This window comes from Eucalyptus grandis, chromosome 6 (assembly GCF_016545825.1).
Source record: "Eucalyptus grandis isolate ANBG69807.140 chromosome 6, ASM1654582v1, whole genome shotgun sequence".
In the NCBI taxonomy this organism is placed as follows: domain Eukaryota; kingdom Viridiplantae; phylum Streptophyta; class Magnoliopsida; order Myrtales; family Myrtaceae; genus Eucalyptus; species Eucalyptus grandis.
The window spans coordinates 46,879,428-46,899,101 of NC_052617.1; the positions used below are offsets into that span (position 1 = coordinate 46,879,428).

Sequence of the window (19,674 nt, forward strand, 5' to 3'; positions counted from 1 at the left end):
GGTTTCTTTTTATAAAGACAAAAAGCTGGCAAAGTGCATCCATCATTCATCCCCGTGATTAGGACTAGAGCTCTAGTTAGCACCACGCGTCTCGACACGTGGTGGTGACTTGCATCACTTCTCCTCTCCTCTGGAGCTCGCAAAGATCGGCACTTGGAGCAGACTCAGCTGGCGTTTATCCGGGGAAAAACTTGAATAATCGGAGTTTGTCAGTCTTAATGCCAAGTCCTCCATGCAAATCGTCATGAGCACATGGATTTGTCCGAAACCATAAACTAGTAATCAACCTGGCACGAATCGACTAAAAATCTAGATATTACTGTGCTCTAAAAATGAGCTGATGGTCGATATAAAGAGATGTAGTGCTGCGGATCACTGGTATCCTCGACTCGGCATAGATCATTCGCGTTGTACATGGAAAAATGCAAGCAACGTGAGATTCATCAAGAGTATTCACGCATGGGTCACCATTAGATTTTGAAGCTTTTGTGCACGATATTCACAAAATCAACACTTGCCAGCAGCGGATTGCACTGTTCCTCTGTTATGTGACAGACGTGTCTCGCTACCCAAGAAGCCAGGAGTCAAATTGTCCCAAGGATACGTGGCCAAATCACATTACTGAGGTTTCTTTATTGTTTTTATAAACACCAACCACTCCATCGCCATTTGCCTTCTTATGACTAGTTATCCCGGATCCACATGAACTTGTCCTTGTCACTTTGTTAAAAATTTTAATCAAAATCTTTAAGCTATCTCACCGATCCTCAAATTACCTATGATCGAATTCCCCCTGGATTTTTTGCTTCTTTCCTCTGTTTTGGTGAATGTCCAATAATTTCGACTAATGTAAAGTTAGGCACGACACATCACTAAAACTTAAAATATCAAGTTTTGTATGATTGGAAAGAGAGACAGAGAATCTAATTTTTTCTCGTGACATCTGAATAAATTTGGAAGAATAATTCATGCGGAATATGTTTCCTAAGTGTAGGGACTTAGTATGGTTATGTCCATCTTTTTGTAGCTAGATGGAGATACTCATAAGATACGGTTAAGCAAAGAATCAACAACATCATCTCACAAGTAGATAATAAACTCATTTCACATTTCTTTTTTATTAGCCATTTTCACAACTAATGTACCTCTTAAATTGATGATAACTTACCAGAAACACATAGTGAAACGATATCACGTGCATCATGGATCATGTTATGACAAGAAGGGCGAGGCTCGACCCTATTTGTTATCATGTGCACGTTAGACAACAAGCTCACCTTATTTCTTCTGTCTGAGTCGTTATGTGCTGCTAATCATTAGTTTAAATCTTGCACGCCATGACTTGAAAAGGAGAGATTACATACATCCGCTAAATGGGTTAATCAAGTCCTCTATTCTGGTTAACCAACTAAAGGACAAAGCGCATAGGTCGGGGACCTAACAATATAGTGATGTTCAACGCCTTTTGGATCTTTTCAATAAACGGTTGGAGAGTTTAATCAAAGATTAGGCGTAGTAATTAACAATTAACGTATATGTTCAGAGTCAATCCCTTGAACTAATCTTCACTGAGAGAGAGAGAGAGAGAGAGAGAGAGAGAGAGAGAGAGAAGAGATTCCGACAACGACCGTTCCATCTCTTTCGCTAATGCTGATTATTCTGAGCCAAACTACTTCTTTGTAACGCAATGATAACCTAAACGTTTAGATTAGAATATCACCCTGAATAAAAACAATATAGGCGTAACAATTATATATGTCAAAATGCCCATCAAAAGCAAATCGCTAATTAAAGTTTTAGCTAGAATTTGTATATTCACAAACCATATATGATAAGGATTAGAAACTGGGTAAAACCTAAGATAGAAACTATCTATACTAAATAATATATGCATAAGAATTATAAATTTGCCAGAATAACCATCGAAAGCACATCACCGGGTAAAGCTTGCGCATTAAAAATATCTAGAGTAAGAAATATATTAAGCACACATTTAAGGGTTTTAAGAAGGTTTTAACATTACTTAAGCTTCCTTACCAAAAAAACAAAAAAAACCTTACCAAAAAAAAAAAAAACATTACTTAAGCTTAATTCGATGTTCATATTGATGTATTGGATTTATCTTCATATTTCTATTCGACTTAAAAGCATAAAATCTGGCGGCTCTAATCAATAATCTTATCATATAAGGATCAATATATCAGACATGATGCCTTAACGATAACTCGAGTTGATATCACTGTGCTGTAAAGTTCATGCATGATGTAGTATGTATCCATGTATCCTAGGACAACAGTACAAGCGCAGGATCTAGAATAGGGAACGTATCGAGCGCACATTCAGGTGTCTCAACGAGGTGTTGACAAAACTTAAGGTTGGTTTTATGCTTAATTTCATGTAGTGGGTATATTCTTATAGTTCTGTTCAACGAAATAGAATAAATCCTGCGACTCTAATCATTAGTCTAATCCCATGACGAAAAATATCACCGTGTGTTGTAACTTAAGTGCATGACTTTTGCATTTCTTATAGAAAGTCAAACTGTTAAGCCTATGTGCGGTTTAATAAATTATCAGAAGCAGATACATTGTATATGCACGAAGGATGAAGTAAAAAGACCTTATGAACGTATAAAAAAGTGATAATATATACATATGATGTACTAATATGCAAGTATCTTAGGACAAGTGCACAGGTGTACAAGTGTACATCTGTCCAATACGACAGCTTCTGATTAACCTCATCTCTTTATTATAAATAAGTAAAGGGGCCAAGTGAGAGGAGTTGAATATGAAGACTTACAAGCCCCTCAAAGTAAGCACCACACAATGGCCTGTTCATCGTCTCCACCAAGCTTTTGCAGAGTGAAAGGCCCGGTTCGCACTTGCAGGCGTAAGACATCGATCACGTACCCGAGAGTGATATCGCGAAGCTTTAAAGACGAAGGTAGGTTCATATTCTCTGGTAAAATGGCCATTATTATATCAATCGTGATTCCAAGGGCTTTGTCCTATCAAGCATAACATTTGATAAATTTTCGGGGCAAGAAATTTGGTTATTGAATCAGTAAAACATTGAAAACCTCCCTTGATCTCTCTGTGATTCATCCTGCCATAATCATCATTAAGGAAATACAAGACAAGTCTTCGCATGTAGATGGCTTAGGATTACTGTCTTATGTTTCTTATGCGATTAATCTGTAAATAATCTTTTGGTTCGACAGGAAAGGCAGCGAATATGGTGGACGCGAACTTGGACGTTCTAAGACGGCGGATAGACGAAGTAAGGCAGAGGGAGAGACCAAAAGATTGTCCACGGGGCCACCAAAGCGGCTGGAACTATCCTCCTCATGTCCATGGCTATGATAATCGGATAGTGAACAAGAAAAGGAAGAAGAAGGTGATGCTAGCGGAAGCAATGGAGTTGATGATTCTAGCAAGTAGTTCACTAGGGCTCGTCTTGCTTAGTGGTTCTTTATGCATTTGCCTTGTGTGGTTTCTACTTCATCTGAACTACTAGTGCTCTTGTGCAAAGCTTAAGCTGCTGCTTCTTCTTCCTCTCTGTCTCCTTCTTCAATGCACTATCAAGAAGGTTTTGATCTGGTAGAAGGAAAGAGCCGAGGAACAAAGTAAATAAAGTGGCCAGCACTTCACGCATGGTGATCTCTCTTTAACTTCAAGGTGTTGACTTCTCAGCTTGAAAGAATTAGCACAACTTCAATTTAAAGAAAGAAAGAATTGGGAATCGAGTTTGAATTTCATTTATTGGCAGTGGAAATATTTTCACATACTGTAGATAGCAGTATAGCTCTTGAGTACATCTATGATCAATGAGTTAATTACACATCACTGCCAAAAACTGTGTAAGTTATATGATTCAAGGTAGTTTGTCACCACCGCTCGTTGAAAGTGACATGGTTTTTCTACTAATGGTAGGCTGTATAAGAACTCGCAATTTAATCAACTTTCTTTGCAAGTCATAAGAATCATTAAGGGTGCGTTTGTTTGCGTTTCTGTTTAAAAATTGTTCCAGGGAACATAAATAAAAAAAATGTTTCTGTTCCTGGGAACAATTTCTGAACAAAAAAACGCGTTTGGTAAACTTGTTCCGGGAACAAAAAATAAATAGAAACACGTTTGGTAAATTTGTATAATTTTTTTATTTCTTTTATTTTTATATTTTTTCTTATTTTTCTTTTTTTCTTCTTTTGGCCGGTCGCCGGCCTCGCCATGGCCAGCGACCGGCGACGAGGGCCGGCGGCCTCGCCAGCGGGGCCGGCGAGGCTCGGCCTCGCCGGGCCACCGCTAGGCGACGCCGACTGGCGGTGGCTTGGCGAGGCCGAGCCTCGCCGGCCGCCGGGTGAGCTCGGCCTCGCCGGATCTGGGCGAGATCGAGCTCGCCCGGCCCGACGCGTCGACATCTCGCCGGGCCGGGCGAGCTCGGCCTCGCCGGGGCGGCGAGCCTCACCGTGCTGGGCGAGGCCGCCGGCCCTCGTTGGCGGTCGCCGGCCATGGCCGAGGCCGGCGACCGGCCAAAAGAAGAAAAGAAAGAAAATAAGAAGAAAAGGAAGAAAAATTTCAAAAGTGTTTCGATTTGTGTTTGAAACAAGAAACACAAAATTTGTGTTTCTTGTTTCTTTTTCTTTTTTGTTCCTGAACAAAAGAACAAAAAAACAGAAAAAGTGTTTAAAAACAAAAAAAGAAATACAAACAAACGCAGCCTAAATGTCCTTCCTTGTTTCAAACCAAGAGTTTTCTTATATATATATATATAAGGAAGAACGTTCTTTTTTAGCCGTCTCGTGCAAGTTTATCGAATGATTCCACTTTTTTGCACCAAAATATAATGATTTGTTTGCGTGTTGGTAAATTTCTATAAATGTTGATGAGTGTAAATAAAATGTTAATATATCAAATATTACTAATGACTTTTGTCTAAATAAGTTATAAGGCAGCAATGTTCCAGGTTCAACCTAAGAACCAGCTAAAATCAACTTAGCCATTCTAGTTCGAAATCAATTCCTGAGAGAATTTTGTAGATTCATATATTAAAAACCTCGAAAACAAATCATATATTAAGATTCAGTTCATTTCCCGGTTTTGAGCCTTGAACTCGTTGCCTCGTTGGTTCTACCCGATGACCAAACTAACCAAGACGACTCTTTGGGGGTAGAGTCGGTTTTGAACCGGCTTTGAAACCTATCAGCACATTAGTGAAAATAAATCGTTCTATTAAATAACAGATTAACAGTCTAAAACTAAAAAAAAAAAAAAAAAAAAAAAAGGCCCTAGGCCCATATTTAAACTCACGCCACTCCCAGTCCACATCCTCACCACCAGACAACAAAACTTACAATTCGTAAAGCTGCCTCTTATCTCTTGTTCCAAGCCGGTTCCCGATTTTAAACCGGCTCTCCCTAATAAGATTATTAAATTAAAGTGGTAACTCAATGAAACGACAGATAAATTGAAAAGAAACATATTAAAATTTTGTATAAACGAAAATGAGAGTCGGTCACATAAAACTATAGTTGAAAATTTAGTCGGAGAAAAATTAGTAAATAGCGCAAAAATAGTTGGCAATTTCACATAATATGTTATCAATTTGAGGCGTTGGCGAGAAAGGTGAATAAAAATTTGCAAAAGATGAAGCAATTGTTCTTTTAAAGAGACATTTATAATTTAAACTAAAGCCAAATAAACACCGTCCTAATTGGCAACAAGTGCACATTGTATCTTTGGGAGAATTATTAAAAAAATCCTAATCCTATTGCAATTATGCCAATTCAATCTTAAAATTTTTGCAATTATACTAAATCAATCCATTCAACCAATTTTAATTAGCGCTGATTTTAACATGGACAAATTTTAATAATATTTTATTTTTTGGATTTATTATTTTTATTTTTCCATTTCTTTTTTTCTTTCTTCCTTCTTTGTTTTTTTTTTTCTCTCTAGGCTCACCGGCCACTGTGGGGATAAAAACCAAAGAAGGAAGAAAAGAAAAAAAAAAAAGAAAAGAAAAAATTAAAAAAAATTAAAAAATTATTAAAAATTATTCATGTCATATTGGCCGATATCTATGTCAGCGTTGGCCACCCAAAATTGGGTAGATGGACTGAACTAATACAATTGTAAAAAAATCTAGCACTGAATTAACAAAAAAAGAAAAATAATTGAATTGACACACTTATAATAGGTTTATGAGTTTTTAAATAATTTTCCCCATATCTTTTCATTTCCATAGGTCCCATCATTCTCTGTAGTCTTCTTTTCTCACCTAGTCTCTTTGCGACACGTGCTAACGAGTTGCGCCATCTTTGGAAAGCGATTGAAAGCATCTTCGTCGGGCAGTCTCAAGTGAAATCTGCACAAATTCTCACGGAAGAAGAGGTGCTGCTATCTTTTACATTGCGCCATCATCATTGGTGATGAAATCTGCAGGCTCATGTTTATAAGCAATCTCCAAGCAACCGTCGGCTTGGCTAAGAAGACGAGCACTCATACACTCCTCTTCCGGGACACCTGTGGACCCTGCATGAACCTTTGGATGAGCAAGCATTCTTCGATTTCATGAACGCGAGAGTTGATTTTAGTCCTCTACATTAACCCACTACACCCTTGGGAAACAGCACTACTATCGCATATTACAGTTGCAGTATAAGAAAAAACAATATAAGGTACCGGTAAGCTTAGAACACTCCTCATTAGTTCTTGAAAGAAAAAATGTAAGAAAAGTTTTAAATCTATTATAATTGTGTCAATTTATTCATAAACATCTTTACTTAATGTCAATTCAGTCATTCTGACTAATTTTGATCGGATATTGCTGACGTGGACATCGCCCGACTTACGTGGTATGGCCGGATGATGTTGATAATTTTTAATAATATATTAATATTTTTTGAATTTATTTTTTTCTTTACCCTTTTTTTTCCTTTCCTTCCTTCTTCCTCTAGCTTGTTGTCGATGAACAATTGGCATATACTCTATTAAAAGTTGTCTATATTTGCGTCGGTCATGTCACATAAGTCGGCCGACGTCTACGTCAGCAATATCTTGCCAAAATTAATTGGAATTACTAAATTAACACGATTTCAAAACATTTAGAATTAAATTGGCACAAATGTAATAGACTTAGGATTTTTTTAAACATTTTTCCTCAATAAGATTTCTGTAGATGCACTGTTCCCATCGTGGGTCTTTTGGCCGATTTCAACAGAGTATATGCCAATTGTTCATTGACAACAAGCGTTTGAGGAAGCTGCTTTCAGCTAAGTCCAAAGCCGCGAGTAATTTTTATCTCGCTGGACGGCTATTACATGACAGAAAGTAGGTTCCAACGATAAGTCAGATCGGAAAACTTGTGGACTGACGGCTCCCCACACTTTCATTTGTTTCCAAAAGCCGAGGTAGCATTATGACTGCGATAGCAACTAACGGTTTCATCTACCATTCAATGAAAAGGAACCAACCGTCATCAATCTTTCTTACGTTGGAAAAATCTAATTCAACACTCACGCTTGTCTTTTGTGGAGGTTTGCCTGTTGATCATTCAAAACGATAGCATGTCAATTTATAAACTGATCGCAGTGATGAGAAAAGTATACTACTTTAATAGGGCAGCCATATGCAGAGGCGTGTAGAACTTTGCTAGATGCATGACTTAGTGTTTAATTACTATATCACTCCCTCGGACTTTGGATTGCAATTTCCAACAACTATATCTTCCCCCTCATATGAAATATAAAACTGACCATCCATATCAGCTTTTCTTTCCTCTGGGTTCTGGTTTGAGTGTCACCAGAGAGAGAGAGAGAGAGAGAGAGAGAGAGAGAGAGATGGACACTCAATTAGCCTCAGCTAAGAGAAGCCATGCCGTTTGTATCCCAGGTCCATACCAAAGCCATATAGGAGCAATGCTAAAACTGGCAAAGCTTCTACATACAAAAGGTTTCGACATATCCTTCGTGAACACAGAATACAACCATCGACGCCTACTGAAATCAAGGGGACCTCGAGCCCTTGATGGCTTCCATGGCTTTCAGTTCCTGACCATCACCGATGGCCTTCCTCCCTCGGATGCAGACTCAAGCCAAAACCTCATGGCTCTAAGTGATGCTGTCAGAAATAACATGTCTGCTCCATTTTCTGATCTCATCTCCAATCTCAACCACGCCGCATCAAACTCAGATGTTCCTCCAGTCACTTGCATTTTCTCTGATGGATTCATGTCATTTGCCACCAGTGAAGCTGCTCAAGAATTCGGCATCCCTATCATACAGTTGTGGACAATCCCCGCCTGCGCCTTCATGGGATACAAACAATACCGGACTCTTCAGGAAAAGGGCTTCACTCCATTAAAAGGTACATATACAAGGAAGATAGGTTTTTTCTTTTCTTTTTTTAACCCTGTGAGTAGACTTGGTGATTAATGCGCATGGCTTATGTATGACCACCCACAACATCTGGTACTAACGATTCCGAGTGCAACCACCCCTGCTTTGGCTCGTGTCTTACCGGTCCTAAGTCACCGGGGTATTTCTTGAGTCCGAGGTCTACTGACCTAAAACTAACTTTCTTCATATAAAAAAAAAAAAAGATTTTATTTTTGTAATACGGTATACATAAAAGACTGAGAATATCACGTGTGGTGCAGATACCAGCTACTTAACAAACGGCCATTTGGATACAGTAATCGATTGGATTCCAGGAATGAAGGACATTAGATTATGGGACCTGCCAACCTTCCTTCGTACCACGGATCCTGATGATATTTTGCTCAATTTTATAATGGATGTCACTGAGAGAGCCAATACAGCCTCAGCAATGATTTTCCATACCTTTGATGCCCTTGAATCAGAAGTGCTTAACGCTTTATCATCAATGTTTCCTCGCGTCTATGCAGTTGGCCCACTCTCGTTACTAGTCAACAAACTAGTGCAGGAAGAGAGCCCCCTCAAATCTATTGACTGCAATCTGTGGACAGAAGATACAGAGTGTCTTCGATGGCTCGACTCGAAGGAACCAAAGTCGGTTCTATACGTTAATTTTGGCAGCATAGCTGTCTTGACAAGAGAAGAGCTTATTGAGTTTGCAATGGGACTGGCCAACAGCGAACACCCATTCTTGTGGATAATTAGGCCTGACCTTGTAAGTGGGGATTCAGCAGTTCTTCCCCGGGAATTCCTTGAAGAAACAGAAGGAAGGAGTATGTACGCAGATTGGTGTCCACAAGAGGCAGTTCTCAACCACTTGTCCACCGGAGGGTTCTTGACACACTGTGGATGGAACTCTGTAATCGAGAGTGTGTCTTCAGGAGTCCCAATGATTTGTTGGCCATCTTTTGGGGACCAGAGCACAAACTGCGCTTACGCTTGTAGTAAATGGGAGATTGGTTTGGAGTTATCAGGTGTGGTCAAGAGAGAGGAAGTGGAAAGGTTAGTGAGGGATTTGATGGAAGGAGACAAGGGAAAACAAATGAAGGAAAGAATCACGGAGTGGAAGAAATTAGCACAGGAAGCAACAGAACCAAATGGGTCATCGTCCATTAACTTTGACAAGCTGTTGAATGAATTTCTACCTTAAATACAGCAACAGACTGTCTGTTTGTGCAACACTGCTACCACAGGCATTTCTTTTTTTGCAACAGCATCATACTTTCTTTATGGGTTACTGTAATGAAATTATATATTCGCAGCCTGTGTGTTTCAAGAGGTTTGCACACACTACTTAATTCATCTATCTTATAAACTTGTTCCCTACGAGACGAGCTGTCTTTCCTACACCCATCTTCTACTCTTCATGCTTAGTCATAACTTCAAAGATATCTATTGGCATGCTTTTCTCCCGGTGAAATTTCATCTTCAATGACATTCATGGATTTGTTGCGTATTTCATGGTGATAGTGAAAGGGAGCTCATGGGACCTGGAAAAATCTGAAAGCTCATGGTCATGAGTGTTTTCCTAGCAATTCTCCCCCTTGGCTATGTAGACTTGAAATAAGACACTCCTCTTTCAATGACACCTTGGATCGACCATCTCAGTAAATGGATGACCGAGTGTTGCGACCTAACCTTGGATGCACCACCTAGAGTTTGGCTAATAGACTACTAAGTCTAGATTTAACTCGATTCTCCTAAGCCCATATCAATTCATGACTTAAGTTCAAGATTTTAGCACGCAAATGAATTTTATCTAGAAATCGCCACTAATCAGTTTATGGTAGGTCGATTAGACACATAAATAAAATAACAGGATAATTATTTTACTCCTACAAACTAAAGATTGTGGGTACGGAGACTTGGTGATAATACTAATTTCATTAGTGTTCTTTCGGTACAATTCATTTTATTTTCAAAAATATCTTTGTAGGCAATATAGATTGGTTTTAGCCTAAATCACTATCATTGATCATGTGAGTGCGCAAACATTATTGAAGACTCAATAAATCAAATAAATTGCACCAAAGGAATTCAACACACCAAAGCAAGCAATTATTTTTGGGTTTTCTCTTGTCTTGAAATTTTAACCTACATGACATGCACAAGCTCTTTTTTTTTATTATATTAAAATTCGAAATTAATGAAAATCCTAATTAAACTATCTAAAATGAATAGTTATCTAATCTAGTTTACGGATTAATTTGACCTAAACCCTATCCTATCTTAGAAAACTATTTTAAAGATGCAATATTATATAAACATGCAAGCATTATTTAGGACCTATCTATGAAAGAAAATGCTATCTAGAATATATTCTAATCAATTCTAGAATTATCTAAAAATGCAATCCTATTCAAACTAGGCAATGTTATCAAGAAATCTTTTTATATTCTAACATGCAATATAATCCAAAAAAACATGAAATCCTAATTTAGGAAACTATCCTATCTAATACACAATTTTATTTTTTTGGGTGTTTTCCAAAACAAGTAATTTCCAAGTATAAGCATTATATCCAACCCACTCAAGATATTCGTCGAGAATTCAAATAAAGGGTTAAAATAATTGAAAAAAATAATCTATTGTCTCACAGATTAAATTAACAATTATTATAATCCTAAACATCATAACATGCCCAAAAAAATCAATATAATTAAAAAAATTAATTTGAAATCTCACTGATCAATTTAATAATTATAATGATTTTGAAGCTAAAACATCATCAATGCGCTAAAAAAAAAAAGTCTTACATATCAAATTAGTAATTATAGTGATCTTTTTGTCGATAATATTATATTGGATAATGCCTAAAGTCTCAACAAAATCACTATTAACATAAAATATTCCAATTAGGCAATAATATCAAGATGAAATTTGGTTATAAAAAATTACCTTGTTTGGATTATTTGCTTCCAATACCGAACCGGCGCAAAGGATTCACGGACAACCGTTTGCGTCAAGATCGGCTCAGCGGCAACGGGCTCACGACCAGTGAACCCACAAGAATAGAAAGCTTGCAGAATTGACTCGGTTCGGACACGAGGAGGAACAGCGGTTGACATAGGGGGTTTGGACGGCAACTTCGTGACCGTGGACAACGGGCGTCGGGAGCGTTGCCGGGGACAGCAAACGTCGGGGCAGCAAGTGACGTCAAGGCGGTCGAGCTTAGGACAGAGGTGGCGTCGTCGAGTGGAGGTGCGACGTTGTCGGGCTGGTCATCGGCAGCAGTGGTGGCGCGGTAAACAACAGCAGCTCGTCGCTGGGAGGCTAGGAGCGGTGGTGTATGCATTGGAGGAATGGCAACCGCGGGTGTTGGAGAGCTGTGGGCGGAGAGGTCGACGCTGGACGTGAAGGACGCGGGCGGGGGCACGACCTCAGCGATTCCAATGGCTTTGATCTTCTTAGGCGAGGGTGAGACGAGCAAGTCTGGCGGCACTCGGAGGGGCAGCAGCTGCGGCGGCAGTAGCTTAGAAGCTTGGATGGCGTCGTCGAAAGGATGGAAGCAGCGGGGGCTAAGCGTCGGGAGCTACAGGCTGAAGAAGATGAACCCCTTACCTTTACCTCTTTCTTCTCTCCTTTTTATTCTTTTCCTCTAACTTTCCTTCTCTCCCTTCTGCTCACGTTCTCCCTTTCTTTTCCTTCTGCACATTGTCAGAGATAGGACAAAGTCCTTTGTTGACCTGTTGAAAAAAACGAAAGAGAAGCTCCCCTTTTTTAATCTAATGTCCGCTCCCTTCTTCGTCCGTTTGCGGGCGGTTTGTATAGGCGAGGGACTAAGGGTGCGTTTGGAACTACTTTTGGGGAAAGCCTTTGGAAAACGCAAAGACTTCGAGTTAAATGTTTTCCAAAATGCAACCGTGGTTGGTAAATTATACTTTAAAAGTCAATTTTGAAGTAACTTTGGGAAAAATAGTGTTTGGAAAAACTACATTTACAAAAGACTTGGTGATTAATAAAAAAAGAAAAAACTATAAAAAAATAAAATAAAAGAGTTCGCCGGAGAGAGGCAGGCGGCCGTCGGCAGCCTCAGGCGGCCCCTGGAGACGACCGGCAAGGGCCGCCTAGGGTCGGGTGACCTCCGGCGAGGGTCGCCCGAGGCCGGACGACCCCCCAGCCCTTCGTCGGAGGTCGCGCGACCTCGCGGCGAGCCGGCGCGACCCGGATCCGGTCGCCGGAGGTCGCGCAACCTCGCGGCGACCAGATCCGGGTCTCGCTTGAGGTCGCGCGACCTCCGGCGACCAGATCCGGGTCGCGCCCGGCCGCCGCGAGGTCGCGCGACCTCCGACGACCCAGACTGGGTCGCGCGGTCGCGCCCGGGTTGCGCAACCTCGCGGCGACCGGATCCGGGTCACGCCCATCGCCGCGAGGTCGCGCGACCTCCGGCAACCTAGATCTGGGTCGCGCCTGAGGTCGCGCAACCCAGAGCTGGGTCGCGGCGACGCGACTCGCGGGCCGTCGCCGGGACTCGCAAGCGGTCGCGGCGACTCGCCGGGGTCGCGCGACTCGCCGGTGATGGTCGCCGCGACCCGCCGACCTCGGCCAAGTCCATCGCCGCCTCTCGAGCTCGTCCACGCCGCCGGAGAAGAAGTGAACAAGAGACATGTGAACAAAGTGACCTCCGACCTTCGAGAATGCCGAAAGCCCAAGGCAGCCCTAGACCTACCTTGGGCTTTCAAAAGATTGCCAATGCCAACTTCCCCCGTAAGCCCCTTCGAAAATGGTACCTAAACACCTCCACTTTGGCCCAAACATCTTTAGCTCCCCAAAGCCCCTTGAAAAGGGGTTCCCAAACGCACCCTAAGACTGCGTTTGAGAACCACTTTGCAAAGCCCTTTTGGGGTTCAAAGCCCATTTGCCCAAATATTAGGTGTTTGGGAACACCCAATGAAACTCACGTTCAAGGAATGCTGGCATCCCGAAGGCTGAAAGCCCAAGACAGCCTTGGGCTTTCAACATTTTCGGGAATGATCGGGCACTGTTCATCTACTTCTTCGTTAGAGAGAGGCCGGTGAGATGTTGTGATGGGTCGACGACGGGTAAGAAAGGCTAGCATGGTCGTAGCACCCCGGCAACTGTCGTCGACCGGTTGCACGACCCAAATCTGGGTCGCGATGAGGTGACGGAGGTTGCGTGCTTGGGTCGCGGAGGTGGCGGAAGTCGCACACTTGGGTTGCGGAGGTGGCAGAGGTCGCGTGCCCGGGTCGCCGAGGTGGCGGAGGCCACCAAGGTCGTGGCGCATGACCTCCGCCACCTCGCCGCGACCTAGATCTGGTTTGCGGAGGTCGCCTGGGTCGCGGCGAGCTGTCGCTGCAACCTTCGGCGACCCACGACCTTGCCGCGAACCATATTTGGATCGCGGAGGTCGCCTGGGTCGTGGTGCGCGACCTCCTCCACCTCGCTGTGACCTCCGGCAACCCATGACCTTGTTGCGGAGGTGGCCAAAGGTCGCGTGGGTCACAGTGCATGATTTCCTCCACTTCACCGGACCGCCGGCGAGGGCAACTACTGGTTCTGGCTAGCCAATTTTTTTTTTTTTTTGAATAGCAAAAGGCTTTGCAATTATAATTTTCCCAAACACCATTTTACTCAAAGAGATAATTACAATAGACTTTATAATAATATTTACCAAACACAATTTGCATTTTGAAAAACACCTTTTAACTCAAAGGCTTTTTACATTTTCCCAAAGGCTTTTTACATTTTCCCAAAGCCTTTATATTTTCCCAAAAACTTTCTCCAAAAGTCTTCCCAAACGCACTCTAAAGCTTTCTAGAATAGTTTATTTCCTTTTTCACGCTAGATTCACACTACCTTTCTCAACATGTATGAAGATTACTTTTGCTTGCCTATAACCTCCTGAATATATTGTCGAAATATGTACCTCTACATGCAATTTTTATTTTTTTTTAAATTTTCCACATCTCTTCTTGCCTTATTTGATTTCCTTTGTATGCACTTCATAACTTTCCACATTGGATTGTGCAAAAAAAAAAAAAAAAATGAATATTCTCTACCAAATTTTATCAAATATTGTTAGAAATTCAAGATTGTAATAGGATTTTATCAAATTTCATATCTTGCAAAGATGAGCTTGCAATATCTCCATTTTACTGAGGATATATGAATAGATTGTATGAATATATGAAAAATCCTGCACCAAATCACTGAAAATATCAAATCACAAATTCTTATAAGTTAATTTTTGATCATTAGAAAATAATGGGCTTGGGTCAATTCCCTTTCACCGCGGGCTTAGTCCAACTTGCTAAATTTAAGTTCAAAACCATCAAGTCAAATCCATAGGTCACCAGTTCTATACAAATGCAATAAAAATGCTCTTAAAACTACATGTTATGCAATTTAATTATATATATTTTTTAGAGATTAAAAATCAATCCCTAATTTTTTATGCGATAAATGAATGTCTAAGGTTGACAAAATTTAGGTGTCAACACCGAGCATACTATGATTTATGTGAATAATAAGGCCTGGAATGCATTAAGAAAATCTGTAGTTTGCATCATCTTTTGGCTAATGTGGTCAATCGACTGAGAAAATGCAAGAACTACGTGTAAACTGGGGCCAAAGAGAATGTGGAAATGAGTATCTTTCTGCATCGTAGGCCTGGTGGGGATGACGTTTGATTGAGACTTGAACTGCAATAAACATGAATAGAAGACTTCTTTCCATCGGTCACAAGCACACCGAAGATTCTAGTAATGAGAATTCTAGGATCAATCTGAACGATTCCAGAATTTTCTGGTTTTTACATTGGATTCACTTTACATTTTTCGACAATGGCTACAAAGTTCTTAAACTAAACCTTAGACAGGTGCAACACCCAAAATCAGCATTAATGTTAATACTACGAAAATATCATCCAATACATTCATTTATCCCAGAAACGTTCCCTTCCTCGCTCGATTAATCTTGAACAGGTTTCAGAAGAGTACAGCAGACAGCAAAAGCATTTTAAAGTTGCACTGTCATAAAGAATGAAACAAGTTCCGGCAACCTTGGGACACTTGCTCCAGATTCTTGATAAGATCTCTATGGATGTACTATTGCCATCCTAGATCTTCGGCCCATTTCAACAAAGTATATGATTCCCCAATAACAACTATTTCTTTAGAAAGCTGCTTTCAGCTAGTCCAAAGCCTATAACAGACAAAAGTTGCCTCCAAAGAACGTCTGGTAATAAGATTTTCGGACAACACATGGACATCGTCTCAGGACCAGGAACAGCTCATCCTTAGTGCTAACAAGTTGCGCCATCTTGGAAAGTGATTGAAAGCATCATCATTGGGCAGTCTCAAGTGAATGAATCTGCACAAATTCCCAAGGAAGAGTCGCTGCTGTCTTTTACAATTTCAGGGTACATGAATCCTCGGCTCCACTGGTTGAGACCCCTTGAATTTACCAAGAGAAAATGGAGTACGAAACTCTCTCGAGCTACTCGGCAAATTGGTCAGAATCCACCACCGTCCTGGTGATGAATTCTGCAAGCTCATGCTTATGAGCGTTCTCCAAGCAACTCTCCACTCGGCTGAGAAGACGAGCACTCAGACACTCCTCTTCTGGGACACCTTTGGACCCTGCATGCACCTTTGGATGAGCCGGCATTCTCCTGATTTCACGCAAACGCGAGAGTTGATTTTAGGACCCTACATTAATCCACGACACCCTTGGAAACAGCACTGCTACCAAATATTACAGTTGCAATATATGAAAAAAGTATATAAGGTACCGGTAAGCTTGGAGCATTCCTATTCACTTTTTGAGAGAAGAGCGTAAGTATTGGTGTCAAGTTAGTCCTAGACCTATTGACATAGTATCAATTAAGTCATTCCAATTAATTTTGGCTGGATATTACTGACATGAATGCCAATCGGCTTGCATGGCATAGCCAATTGATATGGACAATTTTTAATAATATTTCAATAGTTTTTTGAATTTTTTTTTTTTTCTTTCCGTTTCCTTCTTCTTCTTCTTCTTCTTTTTCTTCCCTTCCTTCTTCCTTCAGCCGATTTTCTAGTGATTAACTAGAGCCAAGGGTAGATGAGGGCAAGCCTCGCCATGGCTGGGTGAGGCTTGAGCCGTCGCTAGAGGCCACGAGGGCGACCACGTGTTGGGCCGGCAAGGCTTGCCCTCGTCTGATTCAATGACCGGGATGAAGAAGGAAGGGAAAGAACCAAAAAGGAAAAAGAAAGGGGAAAAAGTATTAAAAAAATAATTCAGAAAAATAGTAAAATATTATTAAAAGTTGTTCACGTCGGCGTTGGTCATGCTACATAGACAAACTGGTGTCCACGTCAAAAATATCCAACCAAAATTAGCTTAAAGGAGTAAATTGATACTACATCAAAAGGTTTATAATTAAGTTAGCATAAAACGATAAATTTATGACTTTTTTGACACTTTTTCTTGGTTCTTGGTAAGATTTCTCTAGATACACTGTTCCCATCCTGGATCTTTTGGCCGATTTCAACAGAGTATATGCCAATTGTTCATTAATAGCAACCGTTTTAGGAAGCTGCTTTCAGCTAAGTCCAAAGCCACAATTATTTTTTATCTCGCCGGACGGCTATTATGGGATAGAAAGTAGGTTCCAAAGGTAGGTCAGGTCGGAAAACTCGGGGGCTGACTTCTCTCCATAGTGTCATTTGTTTCCAAAAGCCGGCGTAGCATTATGACTGCGATGACAACTAACGGTTTCATCTACCATTCAGTGAAAAGGAACCAACCGTCATCAATCTTTCTTACGTTGGAAAATCCAATTGAAAGCTCACGCTTGTCTTTTGTGGAGGTTTGCCTCTCGATCATTCAAAACGGTCGCATGTGACGAGAAAAGTATCTTACTTTAATAGGGCAGCCGCATGCGGAGGCGTGTAGAACTTTACTAGATGCATGACTTAATGTTTAATTACTCTAACACTCCCTTGGACTTTGGATCGTAATTTCCAACAAGTACATCTTCCCCCTCATATGAAATATAAAACTGACCATTCATATCAGCTTTCCTATCCCCTAGGTTCTGGTTTGAGTGTCACCAGAGAGAGAGAGACAGAGAGAGAGATGGACACTAGATTAGCCTCAGCTAAGAGAAGCCATGCCGTTTGTATCTCAGCTCCGTACCAAAGCCATATGGGAGCAATGCTAAAACTGGCAAAGCTGCTGAATACAAAAGGTTTCAACATATCCTTCGTGAACACAGAATACAACCATCGACGCCTACTGAAGTCGAGGGGACCTCGAGCCCTCGATGGCTTCCGTGGCTTTCAGTTCCTGACCATCACCGACGGCCTTCCTCCCTCGGATGCAGACTCAAGCCAAGACCTCATGGCTCTATGCGATGCTGTCAGAAAGAACATGTCTGCTCCATTTTCTGATCTCATCTCCAATCTCAACCACTCTGCATCAAACTCGGATGTCCCTCCGGTCACTTGCATTTTCTCGGATGGAGCCATGTCATTCGCCACCAATGAAGCTGCTCAAGAATTCGGCATCCCTATCATACAGTTGTGGACAGTCCCTGCCTGCGCCTTCATGGGATTCAAACAATACCGGACTCTTCAGGAAAAGGGCCTTGCTCCATTAAAAGGTACAAGTTTTGAATCCTGTGAGTAGACTCAGTGATTAAGCAGCGGACGTGTGTGTGGATTATGCGTATGGCTTATGTATGACCACCCAGAACATCTGGTACAAACAATTCCGATCCCACCCACCTGTGGTTTGGCTCGTTTCTTACCAGTCCTAGGTCACCGGGGTATTTCTTGAGCCCGAGGTCTACTGACCTAAAACTACCTCCTCGTTAAAAAAAAAGAAAAAAAGAGAGAGAGAGAGAGATTTTCTATGGTGTAATACGCTATATATGAAAGACTGAGAATATCCCGTGTGTTGCAGATACCAGCTACTTAACAAACGGCCATTTGGATACAGTAATCGATTGGATTCCAGGAATGAAGGACATCAGATTATGGGACCTGCCAACCTTCCTTCGTACCACGGATCCTGATGATATCTTGTTCAATTTTATGATGGATGTCACTGAGAGAGCAAATACAGCCTCAGCAATGATTTTCCACACCTTTGATGCCCTTGAGTCAGAAGTGCTTAATGCTTTATCATCAATGTTTCCTCGCGTCTATGCAATTGGCCCACTCTCGTTACTAGTCAACAAACTAGTGCAGGAAGAGAGCCCACTCAAATCTATTGACTGCAATCTGTGGACAGAAGATACAGAGTGTCTTCGATGGCTCGACTCAAAGGAACCGAAGTCAGTTCTATACGTTAATTTCGGCAGCATAGCTGTCTTGACAAGAGAAGAGCTTATTGAGTTTGCAATGGGACTGGCCAACAGCGAACACCCATTCTTGTGGATAATTAGGCCTGACCTTGTAAGTGGGGATTCAGCAGTTCTTCCCCGGGAATTCCTTGAAGAAACAGAAGGAAGGAGTATGTACGCAGATTGGTGTCCACAAGAGGCAGTTCTCAACCACTTGTCCACCGGAGCGTTCTTGACACATTGTGGATGGAACTCTGTAATCGAGAGTGTGTCTTCAGGAGTCCCAATGATTTGTTGGCCATCTTTTGGGGACCAGAGGACAAACTGCACTTACGCTTGTCGTAAATGGGAGATTGGTTTGGAGTTATCAGGTGTGGTCAAGAGAGAGGAAGTGGAAAGGCTAGTGAGGGATTTGATGGAAGGAAACAAGGGAAAACAAATGAAGGAAAGAATCGCGGAGTGGAAGAAATTAGCACAGGAAGCAACAGAACCGAATGGGTCATCGTCCATAAACTTTGACAAGCTGTTGAATGAACTTCTGACTTAAATACAGCATCGGACATATGTTAGTGCAACACTGCCACCACAGGCATTTCTTTGTTCACAACAGCATTATACTTTGTTTACGGATTACTGTAATGAAATTATATATTCGCATCATGTGTGTTTCAAGAGGTTTGCATGCACTACTTAATTCGTCTATCTTATGAACTTGTTCCCGACAAGACGAGCTGTCTTTCCTACACCCATCTTCTCCTCTTCATGCTTAGTCATAACTTCAAAGATATCTATAGGCATGCTTTTCTCCTGGTGAAAATTCATCTTCAATGACAGTCATGGATTTGTTGTGTATTTCATGGTGAAAGTCAAAGGGTGCCCATGAGACCTGGAAAAATCTGAAGGCTCATACTCATGAGCATTATTTTCCTAACAATTCTCCCCCTTG

At 41.3% G+C, this 19,674-nt stretch overlaps 3 protein-coding genes across 3 annotated transcripts; all 3 read left to right on the forward strand.

Annotated features, from left to right (window-relative positions):
• The first annotated feature begins 2,800 nt into the window (after window positions 1-2,800).
• On the forward strand, window positions 2,801-3,673 carry LOC104453738. Its single transcript, XM_010068357.3, has 2 exons — window positions 2,801-2,946; window positions 3,224-3,673. Exons 1-2 carry the CDS (start codon window positions 2,829-2,831, stop codon window positions 3,517-3,519), a joined length of 414 nt encoding a protein of 137 aa, XP_010066659.2. The 5' UTR covers window positions 2,801-2,828; the 3' UTR covers window positions 3,520-3,673.
• A 4,084-nt stretch (window positions 3,674-7,757) lies between these two features.
• Window positions 7,758-9,763, forward strand: LOC104453741 (7-deoxyloganetin glucosyltransferase). The gene is made up of 2 exons (XM_018859756.2): window positions 7,758-8,366; window positions 8,659-9,763. The coding sequence occupies exons 1-2, from the start codon at window positions 7,841-7,843 to the stop codon at window positions 9,585-9,587; spliced, it is 1,455 nt and encodes a 484-aa protein (XP_018715301.2). The 5' UTR covers window positions 7,758-7,840; the 3' UTR covers window positions 9,588-9,763.
• Window positions 9,764-17,461: 7,698 nt separating this feature from the next.
• Window positions 17,462-19,404, forward strand: LOC104453740 (7-deoxyloganetin glucosyltransferase). Its single transcript, XM_010068358.3, has 2 exons — window positions 17,462-18,044; window positions 18,347-19,404. Exons 1-2 carry the CDS (start codon window positions 17,519-17,521, stop codon window positions 19,273-19,275), a joined length of 1,455 nt encoding a protein of 484 aa, XP_010066660.2. The 5' UTR covers window positions 17,462-17,518; the 3' UTR covers window positions 19,276-19,404.
• The last annotated feature ends 270 nt before the right edge of the window (window positions 19,405-19,674 follow it).